The sequence below is a fragment of the Musa acuminata genome, chromosome BXJ1-3 (assembly GCF_036884655.1).
Source record: "Musa acuminata AAA Group cultivar baxijiao chromosome BXJ1-3, Cavendish_Baxijiao_AAA, whole genome shotgun sequence".
In the NCBI taxonomy this organism is placed as follows: domain Eukaryota; kingdom Viridiplantae; phylum Streptophyta; class Magnoliopsida; order Zingiberales; family Musaceae; genus Musa; species Musa acuminata.
Window position 1 is genome coordinate 34,137,062 of NC_088329.1, and position 24,490 is coordinate 34,161,551.

General features: G+C 37.1%; 1 protein-coding gene across 1 annotated transcript; it reads left to right on the plus strand.

Moving 5' to 3' along the window:
* Positions 1–162: 162 nt before the first annotated feature.
* On the plus strand, positions 163–24,003 carry LOC103978420 (protein transport protein SEC24 C). Its single transcript, XM_009394209.3, has 24 exons — positions 163–1,291; positions 1,547–1,783; positions 1,964–2,038; positions 2,119–2,217; positions 3,187–3,298; positions 3,506–3,633; positions 5,081–5,200; positions 7,118–7,198; positions 9,583–9,660; positions 9,788–9,880; positions 10,105–10,159; positions 12,406–12,482; positions 13,026–13,097; positions 13,177–13,260; positions 15,398–15,517; positions 15,608–15,676; positions 18,293–18,370; positions 18,538–18,676; positions 18,927–19,091; positions 22,167–22,312; positions 22,408–22,587; positions 23,082–23,170; positions 23,253–23,284; positions 23,399–24,003. Exons 1-24 carry the CDS (start codon positions 473–475, stop codon positions 23,503–23,505), a joined length of 3,255 nt encoding a protein of 1,084 aa, XP_009392484.2. The 5' UTR covers positions 163–472; the 3' UTR covers positions 23,506–24,003.
* Positions 24,004–24,490: the final 487 nt, after the last annotated feature.

The window sequence follows — 24,490 nt, forward strand, 5'->3', positions numbered from 1 at the left end:
CGACTCCATTTGTATGATCAAAATTTATTTATGAAATAAATATATTACTCATTTATCGAAATCAAATGTATTTTAGTTCCTAAGTTGTTTGAGCATCATCAACCACGAAGCCTCACGCGTGTATCGCGTGACTCTAATCGTCGTAATTACTTGCCTTCCGGCAGCGACTAAAACCATCCGCCCTTTAACGCATCCCTTCGGTTTCCCTCTCCGTCTGCTCGCCCTCCGACAGGATACACTCTCCTTCATTCGTACCCCTTAATCCCCTCGCGCCACCTTAGACGGCTCGCTTCATTACACGGTCCTTAAGGAGCTCCGCTGCTTTGCTCCCTCGCTCCCGATCCCGCCTCGGCTCCAATTAGCTTCTCCTCCCTTCCTCAGATCGCGATCTCTCCCTTCGCCTTGCTCGTATCGGAGGATTCACCCCTTTCGCTTTCTCGCCAATCCAAGTTCTGAGCTTAATTCTTAATCTATGGCGTCGTCGTCTCCGCCGTTCGCCGCGGGGCCCCCGAGGCCGCGGCCAGGATTTGCCCCCTCCGCCAACGCAAACGTCGCCGGCGCCCCTCAGATCAACCAGATCGGCCGCCCCCTGCCGTCCTCCACCGCCCCCAGCGCTCCCCTCCCGCCCTCACCTTTCTCCGCACCTCTCCCGGCCTCCACCCGTCCCGGCCCTCCCCAATACGCATCCCGCCCGCCAGCTGCGGCCTTTCCGCAGGGCCTGGTCGCCAGTAACGGGCCTCAGGGCCTTGTCGCGCCGCGGATCCCCCCTCCTTCTCATGCCCAGCAGACGCCGCCGGTTGGCGCTCCGGCGTCAATCAGGGCTCCCTCTCCGTCGGCTGCGCCTTCCCAGGCTCAGGTTGTCCGTCCGTTTCCCGGGAGCCCGCCTGCCGCTACCCCTGTGGCCGCTGCTGCATCGCGGCCGTTCACAGGTCCACTGGCTTCGCAGCAATTCGGTAGACCGCCAATCTCGCACCACTTGTCCGGATCGCCGACCTCGCAGCCGCCCTTCGCTGGATCACAGCCAGCCTTGGCCGGACAGCCCACCACGCAGCTACCTTTCAACAGACCACCCACATCGCAGCAATTTGGTGGACCACCCACGCAGCAGACATTCACCAGACCGCCAGTTTCACAGCCGTATATGGGCTCATCAACCTCCCAGCCGTATGCAGGACGGCCATCCTCGCCGTCATATGTCGGTCCACCATCTTCGCAGCCATTCCCAGGGCCTCCTAATATGGGCGCCCCTTTCGGCACTCCAGCTCCAGCTTGGCCATCACAACCGCGGCAGGTGAGTGAAATTTTGTTCTCTGCCTACAGTCAGAAGACTTACCTTCAATTGAATCTAAACGATGCAAAAAATGTGAATTTTCTTTCTTCGTTTGTTGGTTACTAAAGTTCGACTGATCTTAAACCCTTCTATATCCTCCTTGGTTAACGCCATGCCTTGCTTTGGTGGTGTTCTTCATTGCTTTTACCTATGCCAAGTCCAGTTAAAGGATGTGACTGAAGCTGACATTAGGGTACTCATTTAAATTGGTTTTAGGTGGCCCCTTCCATGCCGGGCAACATGCAAGCCCCTCCTGGAATGTTCGGCATGCCGCCAGGCACACCAGGTCATACTATGCCTCCGGTTCCACCTGCTATGGGCCACTCGCCCCTTGCAGGGTCTCAAGTCTCGACGCCATCCAAGATTGATCCTAACCAAATTCCCCGACCCTTGCCAAGTTCCTCAGTCACACTATTCGAGACTCGTCAAGGAAATCAAGCAAATGTACCACCGGTATGTACTTAAAGGTGTGATATTTTCATATTAAAATTTGCATGTCCCTTCTAGTTTTTGTACTGGTTTTAATAGTGCTAGGTATCCTATTCTGAAAAGATTTCTGTCTAATGGAGGTCTTGTCTGTTTTATTATAACTCATCTAGTGGTTGTTCTGACTCACCATTGTTCTCTTCTAAGCCTGCAACAAGCAATTTTGTTGTCAAGGATAATGGTAATTGCAGTCCTCGCTTTATGAGATGCACCATGAATCAGGTATAGTTTCATTTAACATTTTTTTACAGGCTAATTATGATGACCATCTGTTAGTATTAAACAAGTGCATGTCATGATAGATACCATGCACCGGAGACCTTTTGTCTACATCTAGCATGCCTTTGGCCTTGATGGTGCAACCGCTGGCTCTTCCACATTCATCCGAGGAGCCTATCCAAGTAATGAACACCTCTTACTGAATCATCGGATAGTCTATACTATTGTTTGGAATATTACAATTGGAGATAGCAAGTGTTAGTTACATCTTCGACATTGTCATGTAATGAGGTTGCTCAATTAACCTTTTAAAATTTAGATTCTCAATGGGCTTAGTGTTATTGTATTTTTTTAATTTAATGAATAAAGAAATTTGAAAGGGAAACATATTTTTAGGACATTGCTAATCATTGAGAAGAGATGTGACTTGTTGAATAAAGAAATTAGTACAGGCCAGGCGGGAAGCTAGCATGTGAACTATATTTTTTCGAGCGAGGACATATCACTGATCAGCAATCGTTGTAAAGAGATCAGTGAGTTTAGATCTAGATAATCTGATCCCACAAACTATTGGTGTTGTAGCTTAAAATGGATCTTTTTGCTGCTAATGCATAGCTTTGATTGTAAATTCTTTGATTTGTCATGATTTATTTGAAAAAAAATATTATAGCTCAATTCATAACTGATGTTGATGTTATTGATCCTGCACTTGGTTTATGCACATGAGACAAATATATGGGGATTGTAAAGTCAATTTTCATGGGATATTACTATTGTTGAAAAGAGAAATGTTTAAAATTTTAAGTGTGCTGAATGCCTCAGCCTTAGCCATATGGGTCTTATACACAGTTAGATGATGGTTACTGATGTCATGTTTCCACAACTTATTAATTGCTAATACTTATGTATTATGAATCAAAAATTGACAGTTGGCTTCTTTCCTCGTCTGAAGTTGGTAAATGAAAGAATTTTGGACAGACAATCTTACATCAATTACATCTCTTTGTAGTTTAGGCAGTTTCAAAGTTCCTGGTATTGTTATTCGTATAATGTCTCATTCATGTTTATGTTGAAGCTTCATTCCGTCAGAGGTCTAATTTGTCTAATGAATTTAATATTTGTGTTCCTTCGACTACTTTTGTGGAGTATAGATTGTAGATTTTGGTGAAAGTGGACCTATACGGTGTTCTCGATGCAAAGGTTACATAAATCCTTTCATGAAATTCATTGATCATGGACGAAGATTTATTTGCAATTTATGTGGTGAGTACTTAGCAGTTGGTTTGATATTTTTGTAATAGCCTTTCGATTTTTTCTATAATCATTTAAATTCTGTAAATATCTTTTCCTGCTTCAGTGGCAGCTCTTCTTGTTAGTTACTTATTTGAAGTTTCTAAAGTTCTTTTAATGGGTTCTTTGCAGTACACCTTTATTTTTTGTCTTTAAGTCCTGGTTGTGCATTTTTTACAGGCTTTACTAATGATACTCCGCGGGACTACTACTGTAATCTTGGGCCAGATGGTAGGCGCCGTGATGCCGATGAAAGGCCCGAACTTTGTAGAGGAACGGTTGAATTTGTTGCTACTAGAGAGTACATGGTTGGTCTAATTTTCAGCTGCCTCCTAAGATCTAGCGGTTTTACTATTCATTGAAAAAGTTGATATAGTTATAGACATGAGCAGAATTATTTTATGGAATTGGATTATTTCTTCCAGTTCTGATGGATTTTGCATTAACATTGTGATCTCTCTCTCTCTCTGCATTCCTTCTTGTGCAAATTGTTTAACTTTTTGGATGAACATTTTAGTTGTCAAAATGCAACTGTCGGAGGGCATATTCTCTTACATATGCATGTTCTTTCTTTGGGGTTCACAAATTATGGGTTGTGCAGTTCTCATGTGTGTGTTGCCTGCATATGAGTGGTTTATTATTTCCTGCAATTTTGGCAGATCTACATGAAGAGAAACGGTGCAACAAAATATCTTAGACTTGAAGCCATGCATGAATTGAAATAGAATTTTAATCCTGATGGGCTCAAAATCATGCCCAGACCCTGCCTTAAAAAGAGTGGTTCTGAAGATTCATATAGTGGAGAGTGGTTAGTACCCATTTGTGTGGCCTGGGAGAGCTTAAGAAAAGAAGTCAAATTCACTCCTTGCTCTGTTCCTCTCTCTATCTCTTTTTCTGAAGATTATTGTTTTCCTCCTATCAAAATTTGTTAAGTCTGTCGGTTTATATTTAGAAAGTTTTCAAGATGGTCTTTTTGGTCTTTGATCTTTTGCTATGACCTTCTTTTTTGTAAAACCTATGTGGAAGATGCTTTTTTTTCCTGCCAGTGTAACATTTTCTTTTCTCCTGCACTCTAATGTTTCTTGTTTCTTACATCTGGAATGTGTCTTCATATCTTGGGACTAAATGTGGACATTTCTATTTTACTCTTTCACTTAAACAGGCTAGCTTTCTTTATATAATAGTATCTGTTCCTTCCAAAATTTCTTAAACCTTCCTGCATTGTTGGATGTGGGTGAGCCATATAGTGCCCTCATCTGTTATTGACATGATGCTATTTTCTTGAGGATGCATAGATAAGTGACTGACACATAACAGTGGCATTAGCTATGTCACCTTCTCTTGTACTACATATTTCATGATCTTAATGAATTAGGTACTAGGCTCTACTATCTTTGTAATAAAAAAAAAGAAGAAAGAAGGAAAAGAAGAAAAAGGAAAGAGAAAGAAAGAAGAAATGGTGACTCAACAACAACTTAACTATGTTTAACTGGAAAGAAAAAATAGTGACTGAACATCAACTTAACTATGTTTAACTAACAATATTTTTCACCTTAATTCTATTATATCTCCATCCATGTGAAGTGGGCTTGAACATAGGAACAGAATTTTTGGCATGCCACAAAATTTTTTTTCTGCTGTATGGTTTATGGATGAAAATTTCAAAATGCATATGCAACTGAAGTTTGCACAATTATCCATTATGTGTATGTTTTAAGGCGTTGTGTTAACTTTTGCATGAACATTTGGTTTCAGGTACGTGATCCAATGCCTGCTGTCTTTTTCTTCCTCATTGATGTCTCAATGAATGCTGTACAGACCGGTGCAACTGCAGCAGCTTGCAGTGCAATCAGTCAGTCTCTTGCAGATCTTCCTGTAAGTTTTTGTTTCTTTCTGCTGTTTGTTAATATACACCTGAGTTAACTGCACTATCACAATACATTCACAATGAAGAAGTACAAACAAGACAATTACATAGTAAGTAACATATAGAAGGTGTATTGCATTCTTATATTTTGCCTGGACGCAAGAACTTTAGACTTAGCTTTATTTGATGATTGGGCCAGACCCATCTAGTAAAGCAGTAAGGAGATCCAGGATCCAAACCCTGATTTGATAACAGTTTTAAGTGTACTAGACATGTACCCTATGAATTAGATATTGGTTCAGGCATGTTGAATCCTAAAAATTGATGACTGCTCTGCCGGTGTATTTTTGTATATCAGAAATAGATACTGTTGATAAACTTATCAGATCAGCTTATCAAAACAGACAGTTGTTGAAAGTTGTAAAAAAAATGAAGATGAAGGAGGCGGCAGCATACCTGAGGGAGGAGGAAGTGGTGAGTGATGGTGATGGCATGAAGAAGGGGGTTGAGGAAGACATGGGAGGAAAAAATAAAATAACCATCAAATAATTATAAGAAAAAGATAGGGGTACCAGGTGCTAGGCTTATTGTTTAGTACCTCCCTCAGTTCAAACTGGTTTTTGAATCCATGGTTGGTTATTAGCAATTCTATTTAGATTCAACTAGGTGCTTAGTGGTTAACTAGTACAATGTTAATGCTAGTTAACATTGAGGGAGGAGGAGAGGAGGGAGAGATGTCGGGAGAAAGAGAGGGGAAGAGATAGGGGTTCTTGGTGGTATGCTTATTTGCTTGTTACCCCTGATTTTGATCATTAAAAACGGGTGGTAGTTCGAACTTATTTATAAGTCCTTGTTTTGTTATTGGGATTCTGTTTAGATTCGACTAGGGGCTCGTCAGCATTTTACTGGTATAATATTGATATCAACTAACACTTAAGAAGACATCCCTGTATAACTCATCCTTGCCTTCTGAATTTCCTTAATTGTGGTCAAATGACACTAGTATATACCAAGGATTTTAATTTCGAATGATACTGCCCGTACTGGGCGGTATCAGCCTGGTTGCGGCGAGGGAAGAAGTGTCGAGGGAGAAGAGAGAGAAAGTGCTCAAAGAAGAGGGAGAATCGGGAGAACCTCAACACTTTTCGATCCGGCGCCGCCCTCCCTCGATGATCCCGATCTAGGAGGTAACGAAGAGGCGGCAACTCGACTTCTTCTTCATTGCGTTCTTGGCCAAAGGCCAGAGACGCCTGCAGCCTTTGCCGCTTTCTTTGCTGAAGCTTGGAGATGCCTGTGGCCTTTGCTACGTTCTTTGCCGAAGGCCGGAGACGTCTGCAGCCTTCAACGTCTTCGCCGAACGCCGCAAATGAAGGGAAGCCCACATTCTTCTCCTCGTCTAACACAAGGAAAAGAAAAGGAGGCGACATTGTCGAGGCAACGTATGCCTCCTTTTTTTTATTTTTTTTTTATTATTCTTATATTAATTTTTATAATTTTATTATATATATATGTATATATATACATATACATATACATATATATATATACATATACATATATATATATATATACATATACATATTTACATATACATATACATATATATATACATATACATATATATATACATATACATATATATATACATATATATATATATATATACATATACATATATATATATATATATATATATCGAATGGTACACCCTAACGTACTACTCAGTATGTCCGTACCGTACCGCACCATACCAAGCAAAGCTCAAAACGTTAGTACGATACGAAATTATGAACCTTGGTTCATGCACTATCAGATCTATAATTTTATCTTAATTCTTATATTTTAGTGCCATCAGCCATTGAGAATTTTCTTTCACATATGTGAAGTTAGATTAGTTTTACATGTAAATGCTTGCTTCATTTCAGGATGGTCCACGGACAATGGTTGGTATTGCAACTTTTGATTGCACTATTCATTTCTATAATCTTGGACGAGCTTCACAGCAGGTATATAGACTATAACATTCTGGGTCTACCAACATTTTGTCTGTTTATTGCATTGTTCTTCATCTTAGACTTAATAATGGTATTGTTTAAAAATTAGTATTATCTATGTGGGATTCTGAGTTTAGCCTGCTCTCCATGAAATATAATGTGAGTTCTTTGCTGAGATATAACTGATTAAATACTTAAGTAAGAGGTAACAACACAAAGAAAATATAGGAAAACATGAAAATATTGTCAGGCACAATTTTTTCCAAATGTAGTTTACTGACAAAAGGTTGTTGACCTGCATCCCAAGTAAGATTTTTGCAAAGGTTGTGCCATTGACTGTGGATGGCAATCAGGCTTAAACAAGATTGATTGGGTTTAGATTAATCAGGGAAATGCAATATTGCTTGGCCACTAGATGGGTGCAGGTACCACAGTTGTAGGTAGCTGGAACTTGTGGTTAAGGGACTTTTGCCTTGTATATACATAGTTCAATTGAAGGCAATGACTGGAATAGAAGGATGCATATGCGAGCTTCCTTTGGGCCTTGAACTTAAATTTTAAAGCATAACTATGGATATACAAGTTTAAATAGATGTATTTATGCTGGCTTTTTGACTCCACATCAACATATGTTTATTTATATACATCTACATTGTTAAATGCCTGCTGTAAGTCTTTAGGGACTGGATAAAGCATACACATTATTTGTTTTCCTAGCAGTAGCTGACACAATTAATATGAAAGTATACAAATATTTTTTATTTGAAAAAGTGATGTTAACTTCAGATGTTTTGTTGAATATAATGACAAGTTGGCTAGAGTAAGCAATAACTATAAAGGGTTTATTAAGGACTTGGAAGAACATAGGATCATGTATAAAGAATGCATTAAACATATTCTTTATATATATTCCTATATTTATCCTATTGCATTCTGCACTCCACTGGCATAGTCCTATGACATACTTGGTACGTGGATGGTGTAAAAACTCATGGAAAAGAATTAATAAATGAGAATCTGTATAAACTATTTCTGTTTGGTGGACTTCATAGGTTTGCAATATGGAAGAAATATACTACAAGGATTACATTTGTATCTATATACTTGTCTAAAAAAGCTAGCATTTGCTTACATTTCTGTTGATGCTAATTTTATCACAAGAAAATAAAAATCAAGAAGTGGAAGTCAAAATATGACAGGAGATATGTTGTACTAGATTGTTTGAATATAAAAAGCATGGTGACCAACAAGGCTAAGCGAAGTCCCTCACCAAGTTTCTCCTAGGTTCTCTGACAACATTTGAGTTCCTGTAATGCTTATGATCATGTGACTAAAAATGAGGTTCCTCTTAGACTAACCATGAATGAAATTTGAACCTTCCAATAGATATTACAGCTATATCGCAATTTGCTGCAGATTCTTCCAGACTTCATAGGTTTGCAGTCTGGAAGAAATATACAAGGATTACATTTGTATCTATATACTTGTCTAAAAATGCTTACATTTGCACACATTTCTGTTGATGCTAATTTTATCACAAGAAGATAAAAATCAAGATGTGGAAGTCAAAATATGACAGGAGATATGTTTTACTAGATTGTTTGAATATAAAAAGCATGGTGACCACAAGGCTAAGCGAAGTCCATCACCAAGTTTCTCCTGGGTTCTTTGACAACATTTGAGTTCCTGTAATGCTTATGATCATGTGACTAAAAATGAGGTTCCTCCTAGACTAACCATGAAAGAAATTTGAACCTTCCAATACTGGATTTAGATATTACAGCTACGTCGCAATTTGTTGCAGATTCTTTAGGATTTTGTTACCTGAAAATGACAGGCTTTTATTTTGTCTAAAATAACATAAAATTTGTATGAGAATCGATAAAGAGAATGGCTAAAACAAATTCAAAAGGCACTCTGGACTCTAAGGACCTCAAGAATCACACTGAATTTTTGAACTGAATTCAAACCTATAATATGTCATGACCCAAGCCTGATACCACATAGGCCAAACCTCAAAAAGGTGTATTTATGGTTACTGAATGCTGTAGATTCTCTAGGATTTTGTTGACTACGCAATGACTAAGATTTTGCTTAGGACTTCTAGGCATCTTACCAAAATAATTAATGAAATTTGTCTGAAAAATGAACTGCACCTACTCGAAATGGATTTAACTGTTTCATTTGATCAACATCCCCCTCCGGGTTCTTGGTTGAACTGTCTATTTAAATACAATAAAGTTAATAATTGATGGTATGTCTACTTAAGTTTTTCTTAATCTTTTCTGAATAATATGTCTATTTATGTGACATTTGCTTTTTCACTCAAACATGTGTATCAACTCTAATTGATAAATGGTTTTGTGGAATGACTTGAATATATTCTCTCACTGCAGCCCTTAATGCTCATTGTTCCTGATGTACATGATGTTTATACACCCCTCCATACAGATATAATTGTTCAACTTGCTGAGGTTGGCCTTCCTTCATTCTTTTGTGCACTTCTATTAATGAATTTATTGTATTGATGTTTCTGGTGTTTGTAAAGCTTTACTGTTGTATCTTGCTTAAACTACATTGTCATTATTTTCGATAATTCAGTGCCGCCAAAGTTTGGAACAATTGCTAGAGAACATCCCAAACATATTTGAAAACAATAAAGTTGCTGAATCTGCATTTGGCGCAGCTATCAAGGTAATTATTAATCTTGATATTGGGATACTTCATAGTTGTAACTGTCTCTCTGCTCCTCCAGCTTTTTCTTGTCCATTGGGTATAGGACTTTCAACACCTGCCCATACAGTAGTTTCTAGACTCTCAAGCAATTAACTATAAACTAGTCAGACAAGGTTAATATACCTCACATTTTACCTGGATTTTGTATTCAAGTGTAAAATTTGATGTTTCATCTACTACAGGCTGGGTTTCTGGCATTGAAACCTACAGGTGGAAAGCTTCTTGTATTTCAGTCAGGTAAGCATAAATTCTTTTTCATTTCTTATTCCATCACTACTGTGTACTTTTTGCTCCTTGTTTAATTATCTCTAGTAGATTTGTATGAGATTTAAGACACTTGTCATTCTCTCATCTGCTTCATACACCATTTCCACCACCATGTGTCGTGGTCCTAGGTTGTTCTTCACTCTGTTTCACAGAATAGACCATCCTTTTAATTGCGATGGTACATGATTGATTTAGCACCAGTTTTCATTGGGACCAGAACATTCTGATTTTGGTTGGAAATATATCTAGAATTTGCTGCTTCCCACTGATAGACATAAAGCATGTAGCTGCTGTTTGGTTGGACTAGGAGTTTTTGTGAACAGTGGATCAATTAAATCTTATTTAGTTTTACAACTGAGTGGTCACTTCTTTAATGTTTTTGTGATCTTAATTTTTTCTCCTGAGGTTCTTTAGGAGATGAAGATTGCAAGGTGACCTAAAACACAGAATTCTTTTATGAAGAACTGAAAAACATTGCACCAACAGGCTTGAATTTGTATATCCTGCATGCAAGGGTGGGGATGTTGATATATTGCATGTCAGAATCTATCTCCATAAGCATTTATGTTTGTGATGATAGATACAAAAGAAGACTCATTTAAAGAAAATTCTTTTTTAGAGATGGAGAAGAGCCGTTGGAAATGTAATTGAATATTAGTTGATCAGTTGGGTTTAACTACTACTCCAGAATCATGAGTATAGAATATGCTGCTAGATCTTTGGAAGTCTGTAAAGAATGAAAACATGGGCATATTAGGCCACATGGAACACTGCTATAAGTTTGTGATTGTGTGGCTTATCATGAAAAGAGTTGTTTCAAGACAAATGGTTTAATATAAGGTGTAATGCTATACTTCGGTTGTTGAACATTCATTGTGTGTACACATGATGGAGAAAATAATACTGCTAAGGGACATGGCAATCATGTCTGTTGATGAATTGGCTTTATTGATGGAGGATTCTGCATGGTTTTTCACTCTTAAATATGCAGCTAGATAATAGGTGGAGGGGCATAGTTGTTGACCATTTAGTGGTTGTAACACATGTATATTCACATGACAAGATATTTGACAGGTAAATTTCAGCCCTTGAGGAATGACATGTTAGAAGCAAGGTTTTGAATAGTGGTCCCATACTGATGTATATTATCCAGGAAAAAGGAAAAAAGAGAACTGATGGTACCTAGCTATATGGTCCAGAAGGTGTTATTGATCAAATTGGTAAATATTAACCAGGAAGTTTAATGTAGTTCTAATTCTTTGATATCTTACTTTGGTATTACGTGTTTTATTGATACTTATTAGCAGTTGTTCGGTGTGTGTTTTCTGCACTAAGATCATTGTATTTGATAAGACTTGTTTGGTTGGTGTTTAGGGTTTTAAATTTTTTCAAGGATGAAATTTAATTGCATGACATTTAATTCTGGCCAAACTAAGTTGATAATATTTTCCTTATACAATCAAAGTGTCTGATTTTCCTTAACAGATAAATTTAGGCATATCTCTACAGAGTGAAACAGGACTTTTGATGTGGAATTAGTTCTGACTGCCATCATGCAAATGTACACATTTCTGATTGTGTAGAGATGCATGTGGTGAGCTCAAAAATAGTTGGAGCATTGTCAGATATCATGGACTTGAGCAACAAAGAAATTGAAGGAAGTCTACATGAGGAACCATCTAGATTCCTTTGATACAAATAGGGCAACGTAGTTAAGGGCCATATATGAAGAAGATGAACGTTATGTGCAGGAATTTTAAATTATGTTGCATGTACCAGTAAAATACTTAAGCTGAACCAAGTCAGTTTAACTTTTACTTGCTTCTCATGGTTTAGTTTGTTGTGTGTAAGAGTTGCTATAGATATAAATTAATTTGCATAGTCTTGCTATAAACATAAAATCACTATTGGTTTTCTAGCCAAGTTGAACTTTAATTTCAAGCTGTTAAGATGTTCAATAGACTCATTTTCTTCTCCAGCTGAATTGGACTTCAACCAAGAGTCAGTATGGATGTAAATAATTCTAGCCTGATCTTAAATCTTAAGCTCAAGATTTATATTATTTGAAGACTGATCGAACCTAATCTTGGTAAACCTTGGCTTCATCAGCCTAGGCTTACGTGTCCCTATATCTAACTTTCAGATTGTGTGTATATGTGGTTCATTTTTTTAATGATATGTTTTACAGAAAAGTTTTTTTATCCTACTTTGTGCAGTCTTGCCATCAGTTGGTATTGGTTCTCTTTCTTCCAGAGAAGCTGAGGGAAGAACAAATGTCTCTGCTGGTGATAAGGTATATTCCTCTTCTTTCCTTATGTTTTTATTTAATTGATTTAGTATTATTTTTGATAATATATATTTTTCAACCTCATATAACTTATTCAGAATGAAAAGTACAACAACAATAACAGTTATGATTTATGTGCATGTGATCTGATATAGTTTTACGGTGGCTGCCAATAATCCAACACAACTCTTTACCTTTTTCATCTGAGCTTAGAACCAGCGTTTGCCGAAGCAATGAAAAATAAATTGCATGTTTTAATCATGATTATTAGTAATCCACGTGCTCAGTGCATGTGCTTGTATTTGTATATCTTCTTTTATGTACTAAGTTGCCTTGACACAATGTAATTGAAATTTGAAACATGTTTTCTCCAGTTAATGCTAATATAATAATTAGATAATACACTTACTGTTGCAGACTTAAGTAAAAATAAAAATAAAAATAAACTGATGAAGTTAGCTGCCCTTGATTTGCTTATGAGTGACAAAATATCCTGTCTAGATAAAATTGATTATGCGGTATCTCTTATCTTATAACATTGCAATCCAGGAGGCTCATAAGTTGCTCCAACCAGCAGACAAGACACTGAAAGCAATGGCTGGAGAATTTGCCGAGTACCAGGTAAGATGCTGGGTTTTATTTTGCTACCTATGCATCACTGAATTAGATATCACACTAATATGTCTGCCTTATTCTCCAGGTTTGCGTGGATATGTTCATAACCACCCAGACTTATGTTGACATTGCTTCCATTTCTGTTGTACCAGGAACCACAGGGGGGCAGGTAAAATTTTCCTTTAATCTTAATACTGTAAAACATGATGGAATGTAAAGTAACTTGAAAAGTCAATGACAAGTGTGAGACAGTTGGAAAATGTCTCCTTTTGGGTATGCAGGGCTTTTTTGTATAAGTCAGCTTAGCTTTCTTTATTGTAGGATCTTCTTGATTAAGACATCGTGGGTGGTATTTAATTGTTGATAACATACACTGGATAATAATTTAGTTATTGGTCGGATGACTAGATCTCTAGCCACATTTTGGAAGATGGGTTATGTAGAGGCAAGGTTTCAAATACCGGTTAGACCGTGATGTACAGACCAGTATTTACTGATCTGATCTAGAACCAATCATGGACCCTATAGGTCGATACCATCCAGTATTTAGTTTTTAATTTTTTTTAAAGTGACACTGGATGTATATAAGTCAGGATACCATCTATATATTGGTGCCAAATTGGTCCAATTGGTTGCCAAAACTGGTATGGTTCAGTAATTAAAACCTGTGTAGGGAATCTACTTCTTGAATTGATTATGATACATGTGATACCTATTTGTTTGCTTGTACATGTGAGAACCACCTTAGATGATTGGTCACCTTATTGTCTTGTGGAAATAATTCTTTTTAATAGTTAAATATATCATTTCTCCACTTACACTGCGCATTCGAAAACTTCACACTATTGCTCAAGTTAAAATCTCTTGAAGTTTGTGTTCCTCTAGCATCAGTAGAATTCTGCAATAACAAATGATTTGCACTGTTGTACTGTCACGGACTTAGCTGGTTTTACCTAAGTCATATGGCACCCTTGCGTCACCATTCGCAAAGGGTCAACCTCCTCAAAACCTCTTATGGTCCCTTAAGGATTGACAAAAGAAAAGACATGTTAGATGAAGCATTTAACTTGGGATCCCACAAGCAGATATTTTAGCAAACACTTGATAGAAAATTTAAATTACAAACATAGATTTCGCAAGTTCTGAACGGTCACACGACAAAGGGTCCAAGGTGGTCTGCTATGACTAAAAATCCCTACAAGTGCTCACATGACACTTCTACAAAACAAGGTAGCGAACCAGACCTAGACACTACCCCCATCCAGCTATGTGCCACCTGAGTAGCTCTTGGGTGTCGTGCTAGTTGACACTCCGCACCACTCTACAGAGCTAGAAAACCCTCAAAATGATTACTTGTATAACTTGTTTTTGAGTAGTTTTGTCTCTGTGTGACGACTGCACACAAACTATGTTTACAAGAGTAAAACGACCACAAAAACTAACCAAAATAGGACTGTCAAGCTTACTACAAGTTCTCTACATGCTATGCGAAGCATGAATAAAATCGAAAGACATGGACTTACACAAACATACATCAAACACTCCGTGTATAGATTTGTCTATGACAGTATAAGCATCTTGCTAAAAGTTGATAAGAGATTCCCTTTTTATGTACCTTTTGGCACTGTCCCTATTATATAACAATTCTTAATCCCAATTTATTTAATTGTTGGTGCAAGTATGATCATAGTAATTGGTGACCATATAGTTGAGACTTACGGCCTTGTTGTTTTGCTGTTGTTATTGTATATTTACTTATTGGTACATATGATGTTGTCAGCATTCTATATTTTTGAATTCGTTGAGTCTATGCTCAGTAAGCATTTAAATGGTGAGTTATTTGCAGCCCCAGTTTTATAGGCCATTTTCCTCACTCCTTGTTATTCAATGGGATACCACGTTTGTGCCATACATGCTGTCACAATATGGTCGCATGTTTTACTGTGCCCAGTTGCCAAGGAACATCAATAGAGCTTTCATTGGCCTTTGAAATGACCAGGAAGCAGATGGAGAAAGCTAGAATTTGACAGGATTATTGGTGTCATTTGGGATCGGATTAAGCCAGTCAAACTTTCAGTTAGGCTCCATGTGTACCATTTTCTTGTTGTAGTGTCTTTCTGTTTCTGACATGTAATTATTGCTTCATTTACATAAGATTTATTATACTTGGTCCTACCATTCAAGGATTCTAGATTGAAGATTCTGTTATACTTTCCTTTGGTTCCATTGTTTCATTACTTTGATATCATAAATATCATTCCTTGATGCTGATGTATTTAACACAATTTCCAATTTTGTCATCGCAGGTATATTATTATTATCCGTTTTCTGCTCTTTCTGATCCTGGCAAACTCTACAATGATCTTAGATGGAACATCAGTAGACCCCAAGGTTTTGAGGCAGTGATGCGTGTCAGATGTAGCCAGGTACAAGTGATTTGGTATATAATGTACCTGCAACTGAATATCCCAAATTTTTTTTTCAGGATTTAATTGTCTTTTCTAATGTTTTGCTAGGGTCTCCAAGTTCAAGAGTATTCAGGAAACTTTTGCAAGCGTATTCCCACTGATATTGATCTTCCTGGGGTCAGTACTCTTACATTGTTATTGGAAATTATATTTTTAATTTCCTTACAGATCACTTTAAGCTATGATAATAGGCTAACTGGAAGGGCAAAATGTGACATCTAAAATTAAGAATAACTATGACAAACAGATGACCATTACATGTATTATCTATCAAAGCACGACACATATAGGAAGGCTTCAAGTCAAATGCAACTTCTGTTGAACATGTAACTTTTCTTTTCCATGTTTTTAGTGATTCACCAGCCTTAATACAGGATTGAATTTTTTTAGTCAAATACCCATCTAGTTGGATAGACATCTTCAAGTGGACACAAAAGAAGGGGAAAGCCAAGTAGCCTTTGCGCTATGAGTTTTTTAAGGTTGAAACTATCTTAGTTTGAAGTTTGATTTGTTCCTTTTATAATAAAAAACACTATTGACTAGGATCCAATTATTTCAGGATTGATTTTTTTGTCAAATACCCATCTAGTTGGATAGACATCTTCAAGTTGACTCAAAAGAAGGGGAAAGCCAAGTAGCCTTTACGCTATGAATTTTTTAAGGTTGAAACTATCTAGTTTGAAGATAGATTTGTTCCTTTAATAATAAAAAACACTATTGACTATGGCATCTAAGCTCAAAGTTTTTAGATGGTTCTGTTTGATTGTTGTATAAACTTTTACATCGATATAAAGTAAGATCTCAGTTTTGCAAAGTTTGTTCTCATGGAAAAAATCAGGATGACCATTTCTAGGATTCGGTCTTTGGTTTTTGTATCTTGCCATTTACCAAAAGAGTTTTTTTAGAAAAAAATATGATTGTTTATCAAAATCATTCTTCTTTATATCTTTGATTCACCCTATTTTTCTTTTCATTCTTTCTTGATTTTCATCATTGTAGTGACATGACAGAAACATACTTCAACTTGCCTTTACTTGGGAGAACTTAAGTTGTGGATTAGTTTTAAATTAGATATATGGAGATCTTAGGATTCTACACTAATTAGAACCGACACCAAATGTACAAAATACATCTTAAGCTAACAAAAGAAGAAGAAAAATACAGTTGAAAACTTAAAATGGATGGAGAAGCTCCAAAACTGAAAAACTTACACTAAACATGTGCCATAAGATATGCTTAGTGTTCCATCTCATCATTCCTAATCTTACATGTCTGGTCAACACTGCTATTTATCATGACTTATACTTGTTTATCCTCAATGTAGGTTTACCACTTTAAAGTACATAAGCATTAATTTGGCAATAGATTCATGCTACAGCTATAATGGAGATTCATCATGATTCAGTATCACAATTGACCCCTAGAGGTGATTGTCATGCTAGATGTAGTGTGTTCAATCACTCATTTACCACCTAGCTGGGTAAATTAAATGAAAAATCAGTTTGGTCCAGTTGGAATTTAAGGAGGGCCTTAGTGCAGGCAATCGATGCTGCTTGGCCACTGTAAAAGGTGGTGAATCCTCAGCCTGATGAGGGGAGTGAAAAGGACATTTGTAGCAGCCAGGATCATCATTTCGGGTATTGGACCTGTTTCGGTGATCAGTCGGACCGGTACATACTGCTCAGTATCGGTGTTTCAAAGAGGAAGAAAAAGGAGAAGAGATGGGGGGAGGAACAAAGGAGGAAGAAGGAAAAAAAGGAAGCAGTGGAGGAGGCGAAAGAAGAATCGGTGGAGGAGAAGGAAGAAGAGAAGAGGTGGGAGCGTAACTGGGAAGAAGGAACGCGATGACAATGATATTAGCAGTGACAACGACAGCAATATTGAATGTGAAAGGTGTCAGCTAACTTAGCTGGTAAAGACTTTGATAGTTTATCGCAAGGTCTTGACTTCGAATCTTGCCTTCGTCACATAACCTTTGCAGAAAAAAACGTTGAACACCAGAAGAAGGCTCGTGTTTGATTAACCTAATGTCTATTTTATTTTTTTTAATACCTAGTTGGATGGGCCCCATCGTTATTTTTTATTATTTTTATAGAACTGAGCCAGATCATCTGAAACGAGGGTGGTCTGCATACCGACCCATGCCTAGACTGATATTACTGCCTGTTTCGTACCATGTCGGGTGGGACAACAATAAATGCGTTGTGGTGGCATGAGTCATTTAGGTTTAACTTTAGTCCCATGTTGGGACTACATTTAGTTTGTCGAGCTCCAGCAATAATTTGAGTACTCCTGAATGGTATCCGTATGAAGTCAGCTTTTGTTCCTTTTCTTCCCATCTACATCTTATAACTATGATTCATTTTTCTCTATATCATGGTTTTAATTACTGGTACACAAATTGGTTTCTGAAACCTGTTCAATTGGTACAATACCAAGATACTGTGAATATCCAGCTATACAGATATTGCTGAATAAACTAATAGAAAAATGAAAAAGAGTGGTACACTGGGAGGTTTCCTTGGTCAGAGCAGTGAAGAACGGTTGGTTTGACTGATGTTTTACATCAAGGTTGCTATAAAGTATAAACTGCTAATATCATCTATACATGGTTATCAATCTATGTTGTCATAAGTCATAATCCTGATATTCAACCTTCTAGAAACTGTTCCTGATAATTATTGTGTTCTGATTTACATATGTGTCTGATTTAAGGAAATCTGTCTGATGCAGATTGACAGTGACAAAACAATAATGGTCACATTTAAACATGATGATAAGTTCCAGGAGAACTCAGAATGTGGCTTTCAGGTATGTAGTAGAACTTCAAAGCCATTGCCTATTTTACAACCTATATTACTTCTTGGTTAACATGTCTAGTTGACAAAACTATGATAACTTTATATAGCAAAGGCATTTGTTACTTCTGTGAAATAATCTTGGTAGCAGATGACTTCTGCTTATTGTTCTCTCTGCAGTGTGCACTTCTTTATACTACTGTGTATGGGCAAAGAAGAATAAGAGTTATTAACCTTTCCCTTCCTTGCACAAGCATGCTCAGTAATCTGTTCCGTTCAGCTGACTTGGATACTCAGTTTGCCTGTTTTCTCAAGCAAGGTAAAATATTTGGAAGTCTGCTACTTTCCTTCACATCAATGCCTTGATATGAGTTGTCGAAATCTGTTATCCAAAGCTATAGTCGTTATCAACTATTGTTCATGTCATAACCTGCTGTGTTTCTATTCGTTAGTTTGCTATTGGCATGTTCACTTTGAGAGTGGAAATGTTTGCAAGAGTCCATTAACGAGATGTAAAGTTGACATTTCTTAATTGCTAATTGTTTTTTGCATTGGTCTGGACTTTGTAGCTGCAAGCATTATCCCTGTGAGCTCTCTTTCTCAAGTTCGTGAGCATATCACAAACCTCTGCATCAACATCTTACATGCCTACCGTAAATATTGTGCAACGGTATCATCATCAGGACAATTAATTCTTCCTGAAGCTCTTAAGCTTTTGCCACTATACACCCTAGGTATGATCTTATACATCAAAGATATCATGCTTCATTGTGTCCTTGGTGATTCTCCTTGGCCATTTATCATGCTGTATGCGAATGATTTGGTATATATGTTACCTGAAATATAGTTTTTGAATTTAACTTGAGCAAGATATGATATTACTGTCCACAGAATATATTGTCAAAATTATCAATTTAGTGATTGATGGTATACTCTACTCAACCTAGTTTTTCATTGGTTGTGCTATGGATATCATATTTGATGAAGACGCTGACATGTTTAGTTTTCTTCAGTTTGAATTTTTGTACAAAATTTTCAGCTAAGAAGTGCAAATAGGGAGACACTATATGGATATGACATGGATATAGGGATACGATAAAGAAAGTAGGGAATATGAACTGAATATTGTGAGTAAATAATATATTACAAGTAGGGTAACACCAAATCTTTTGATTCCAACAAAGCAATATATTAATACTAATATATTAAAATATAAATTAAAATAAATCTAATTTAATAACTCACACTTTCTTATAAAATAAATGAGGTCATTAGTCTAGTTAGCTTCACAAATGAAGCCCTATTTTCTTGCTTTCTTATCTTTATACTTAAAGTTCCAAGTCCTATCTCGCTGTTAAAGATCCAACAAATAGAAAAAGCGAAGAAAGTTCAGACAGATGCAACTGTGGAATCTTATGGAAAAAAATGCCATTAATTTCATATGAAATTCCAGACAATTGTTTGTCTTTTCCATATGCCACCAAAAAAGAAAATGAGAAAAAAGTAAAAGAAGAAAACCAGAATTTATTGTGTTCTGAAGTCTGCTGAAATGAAGGCATAAATGGGGTTGTGTGATGTTGGTGGTGGTGCATTTTGAGCAATAAATGGTACAAAGGAAGAATTTATTGTGTTCTGAAGTCTGCCTCACATGGTGGTGGTGCATTTTGAGCAATGAATGTCAAAAAGGATGTTGGCGTTGCATGATGTTGCTGCTTGGTGCCTCACTAGGGATATATCACACTAGTGTTTAACTTGCTGCATACACATGCCGGTGGTGGAGGTTGCTGGTTCTGAATGAATTGCAATTTTTACTTGGTTCAACATGTATGATACAAATTTGATGTTCATGTGTTTGGTGCCTATTGGATGTTGCCACACCTTCAGTTTCCCTGTATTTGTGCTTTAAAGATTTGCTATTTCATTACCTAGCTATGCAGTCCTACTGTTGAGATATTTTTTCTTTTACTCAAGTCCTAATATCAAAGTAGCTTCTGATAATCTGTTGACCTTTTTCTATCTAATAACTATGTTGAAGTGACTAACGAAAACTTTTTATAGGGTAAGCTCTTCTAAGATAATCAAGTTGTAATTTCTAAATATATTTAGGTTGGTGAGTTGGATGGTAAAGTTGCTTGAACAAAACGAATACCTGGTCTTGCACAATCGTCTATGAAGCTCAATTTTCTAAGAATTGTTCCTGTCACAGAATGTTAAGCTGGCTACTGCATGTTTCTTTTAGCTATATGATTATCAGTTCTTATGATAATGTGATCAAATGCTTGCAAGAAACTAAAACACATAATGCTAAATTGCTAATCAAGGTTTTTAAGCCGTTCGAACCAGTCCGCACCAACCGGTATTTATTGGTCCAACCAGAAAACATGATGCTCAACCTGGTCTGCAACAGGCTTAGTGTTTGGTAATCCGACCAGACTGGGGTTACCCTCTGGTACTGATGGTAAGCCAAATCCTTTCAACAGATAAAATCAGTAAGCTTACCATCCAGGCATCCAGCACCAATATCTTTTTTCATTTACATCTGTCAATTATCCTTTTTTTGTTTCTTTTCCTTCCCTTGCTCCTCTCTCTCTCTCTCTCTCTCTCTCTCCTCCCCCCTCCTCTCCTCACTTATCACTCTCCCCTCCGCAGCCATGCCACCTGTCCCGTTGCTTGTCACTTCCCCTCTGATATGCCTCCTCTGCCATCTTTTCCTTTTCTTCTCGTCCTATTCTTCCTCCACCTGCTCCTCTGCCACCTTCTATTTTTCCTTCTCTCCTCCTCCTCCTCCCTCTTCACTCCCTCTTTTGTCGTCTTCTCCGCCTTCTCTTCCTCCTTTGTTCCTCCTAATTCTCCACCTTCTCCTTCGTCATCGTCATCGTCCTCCTCCTTGTTCTCTACCTCTTTCTGTTTGGTCTGTGCTAACCAATATGCTGTCATACTGTGTCAGTATGATTATATGTATTGGACCTTTATCAATCTAACCAGCAACTGTTATGTGTCTGGTATGAGATTTTGGACCTTGATGTTGATATCATTTACATGGGAGAAACTTATTAATAAGTTCTAAAGGAAACTATTTGTGTGGTGCCAAAAATTGTTGAGCTCTGCTTCCATATAGAGGGGATTGTTGACTATCTGCTTACATACAGAGGGATACAAGGGGAATCCTGATTTTAATATACATAATCTTCGAAATAAGCCGACTATCCTCTCTGCTTTCTGATCTAAATGTTATGATGACTAACAAACCATATCCAATTATTCGAGGTTAGAACTGATTTTTGGCATGGATTCCTGCATCCAACAACTACATTTATGTTGGTTATGCATCCATGGTTTTGCAAGTTGGATGCTCATCGCACTTTTCAGTTAGATCTTTGTAGAAAGTGGATCTCTTATGGTTCTAAAGTTTCTTCTGAACTTAAATTTCAGAGTTTCACACGACATTATATTTTATCTACATATTACACCTTTTAATTTTCTTTTGTATTCTCATGTCTCCATTTTATTCTCCCAATGAATTGGATATTGGTTACACATCTGTATCACAGTTTTGTGCTTGTGTCCATGAAATAATATTTGCTTTTAAACTAGTAAATTTTCTATCATTGGTAAGTAATGTAATATAGAGACCTTTAATATATATTAGCATCGTGGTCATTTCCATTGAGCTTAAAGTATGTTTGGATTATATATATCGATACTTATCATCTCCATTGTCATACTTAGTGTATATTGCATGAATAAGAACCATTCTGCTCTGTAACATATGTGAATCACCACCCTTATTGTTATTCTGCTTTCTTCAGCTTTGGCTAAAAGCATTGGGTTGCGAAATGATGCGCGGTTGGATGATCGTTCTTATTGGGTTAGTCTTGTCACATCACTTTCTATATCATTGGCTATTCCTTTAGTATATCCCAGGATGATAACAATTCATAACCTGACTGCCAAGGTATGTATGCTCAATTGTTGTTTAAAATTGAACATCAAACTTAAAGCTAGTTCTATCAAAAGTTTGTTTGCATTCAAACTACTCTTATGCTGCAGGAGGATGATGAATCCCTTTTACCTGCTAGTATTCCTCTTTCTAGTGAGCACATAAATGATGATGGAATTTATCTCCTGGAAAACGGTGAAGATGGCCTGATTTATATTGGGAACATGGCCAACCCTGAGACTCTTCAACAGATTTTTGGAGTTTCTTCTGTGGATGGGCTTCCAGCTCAGGTAACATTTGTTTCTTTCAGCTTCTTTGCATTGACAACTGATCTATATATCATGGTCCTTTCTATTTACTCACCAAGCTGAAAACATTAAAATATCCATGATCTTGATGAAACTTTGATGGCTAACTAAGATGATTTACCCCGCTCATCTACAGTAATGTATCTGATGATCTAACTCTTCTGCGTCTATGTGTCCATTTGTCTATTCTGATTTGTGTTTTTTCTTGTTCACGTGTCTGTCTCTTTGCAGAATACATGATTACATCATGTTATAACAATCCTCATTTCAAATACTGTACTAACATGATGGGTGTTTATTTAGATTTTATACATCAAAGATATTACAATTTCATTAAGCTGTAGCTTTAAGTAGTACATGCATTGGATATTTGTCCGATATTTAACTATCCATGTGCTTAACTGCCAAAGACATGGTGCTTTGCCACTGTTAATCAGTTAGCATGTTTTGTTACTTACTGTTCTTGGTCAATGCAGCTTGTATTGGAGCAATTTGATAATGATCTGTCAAAGAAATTAAATGACATTGTTAATGAGATACGAAAGCAGAGATGTTCATATCTACGGTAAGCAGATGCTTTGCTTTTGTCATTGTTTCTTAACAGATCCATTTTTGTAAAACATGCTTAAATTTTAATTTTTCTGCAGTTTGAGGCTGTGCAGAAAGGGCGATCCCTCAGGTCAGTTATAAGTTGAAACCATATGAAGCATGATATTGTTTTGTTGTTTAATATTTTGTTTGGAATTTTTTATACACAAGTGGTTGATTTAATTTGTGAAACTCAATGATACAGGCATGCATTTTATGTCATATATGGTCGAAGATAAAACTCCTGGAGGCCTCTCCTATGTTGAGTTCCTTGTACATGTCCACCGGCAAATCCAAACAAAAATGGCTTGATCAAGAAATATTCGTGCACAAAATTTTGGTTGACATTGGCATTTTGATTTTATGGAATTTAAGTTAAAATCAGAAATGGGCAACCAACAAGAGCACTGGATGCTTCTTTGTACTTGCTGAGTGCAATTTCTGCTGACTAGCTCGGCACATGAGTGAAAACAGGTGCCAGTTTCCGATGCTTGCAATTCTCAAACTGATACTTGGAAGTAGACAAAATCGATAGTAAAGGTGCAATATCTGCCTGTTGCTTTTCTAGATATTTCTTTTGATTCCTTGTAGACTCAGAGGGTGTATGATATCATCTTGGTCGATTATATTGTTATAATTTGTTTGGGTTTACAATTAATTGGGAGGTTTTCATTTGTATCTTCAATTATCTTTAGAAAGGTCTAAGGTCAAATATCTTTGTGAGCTATTCAAGCAGGGTTGTTGATGAGTGTCATTTGGATTGTACCTAATCAAATGTTTGCTTTTACTGATAAGTAGTAGCCTTGTTTATGTGAGGCAGCTTCCACGCTTATCGTGGCTATGGTGGCGGTAGAAACTAATGACTGGTAGTGAATATGAGCTATTCTTTAGATTTTCAAACAGACAGACTAAGATGTCAAAACTTGTGCATTTGGGTTTTTTTTCTTCTGTGGTTTGCTGCATGTTAGAAGTCTTCATAGCAACTAAACATTGATATATATGGTGCATTTCATAGTGTATTAATAGACTGACTCATCATTAGCTAATTAGGGTCAGCTGAGTTTTTAATATTTCACCGTTGCTTTTGTGGAGGTCTTCTGTGTCAGTCTTTGTAAACCTGTTTTCTTTATGTATTAATTGCATGCTAAACCTGCCACCATATCCACTGCAAGAATACTTCCCTCCGTGAACCCATCGACTCAGGATATTGTTTTATTAGTGCCTTGTATCCTCTTTCCATTCTCCCTATATTGCTATACTATTTGTGCATTTCTATCAGGCGAGTGATTTCACCAAT

Coding starts and splice junctions, on each gene's coding strand:
- LOC103978420 (XM_009394209.3), top strand. CDS start 473: ATGGCGTCGTCGTCTCCGCCGTTCGCCGCGGGGCCCCCGAGGCCGCGG. Junction 9,881..10,104: donor CATTTGGCGCAGCTATCAAG/GTAATTATTAAT, acceptor CATCTACTACAG/GCTGGGTTTCTGGCATTGAA. Junction 13,261..15,397: donor CAGGAACCACAGGGGGGCAG/GTAAAATTTTCC, acceptor TTGTCATCGCAG/GTATATTATTATTATCCGTT.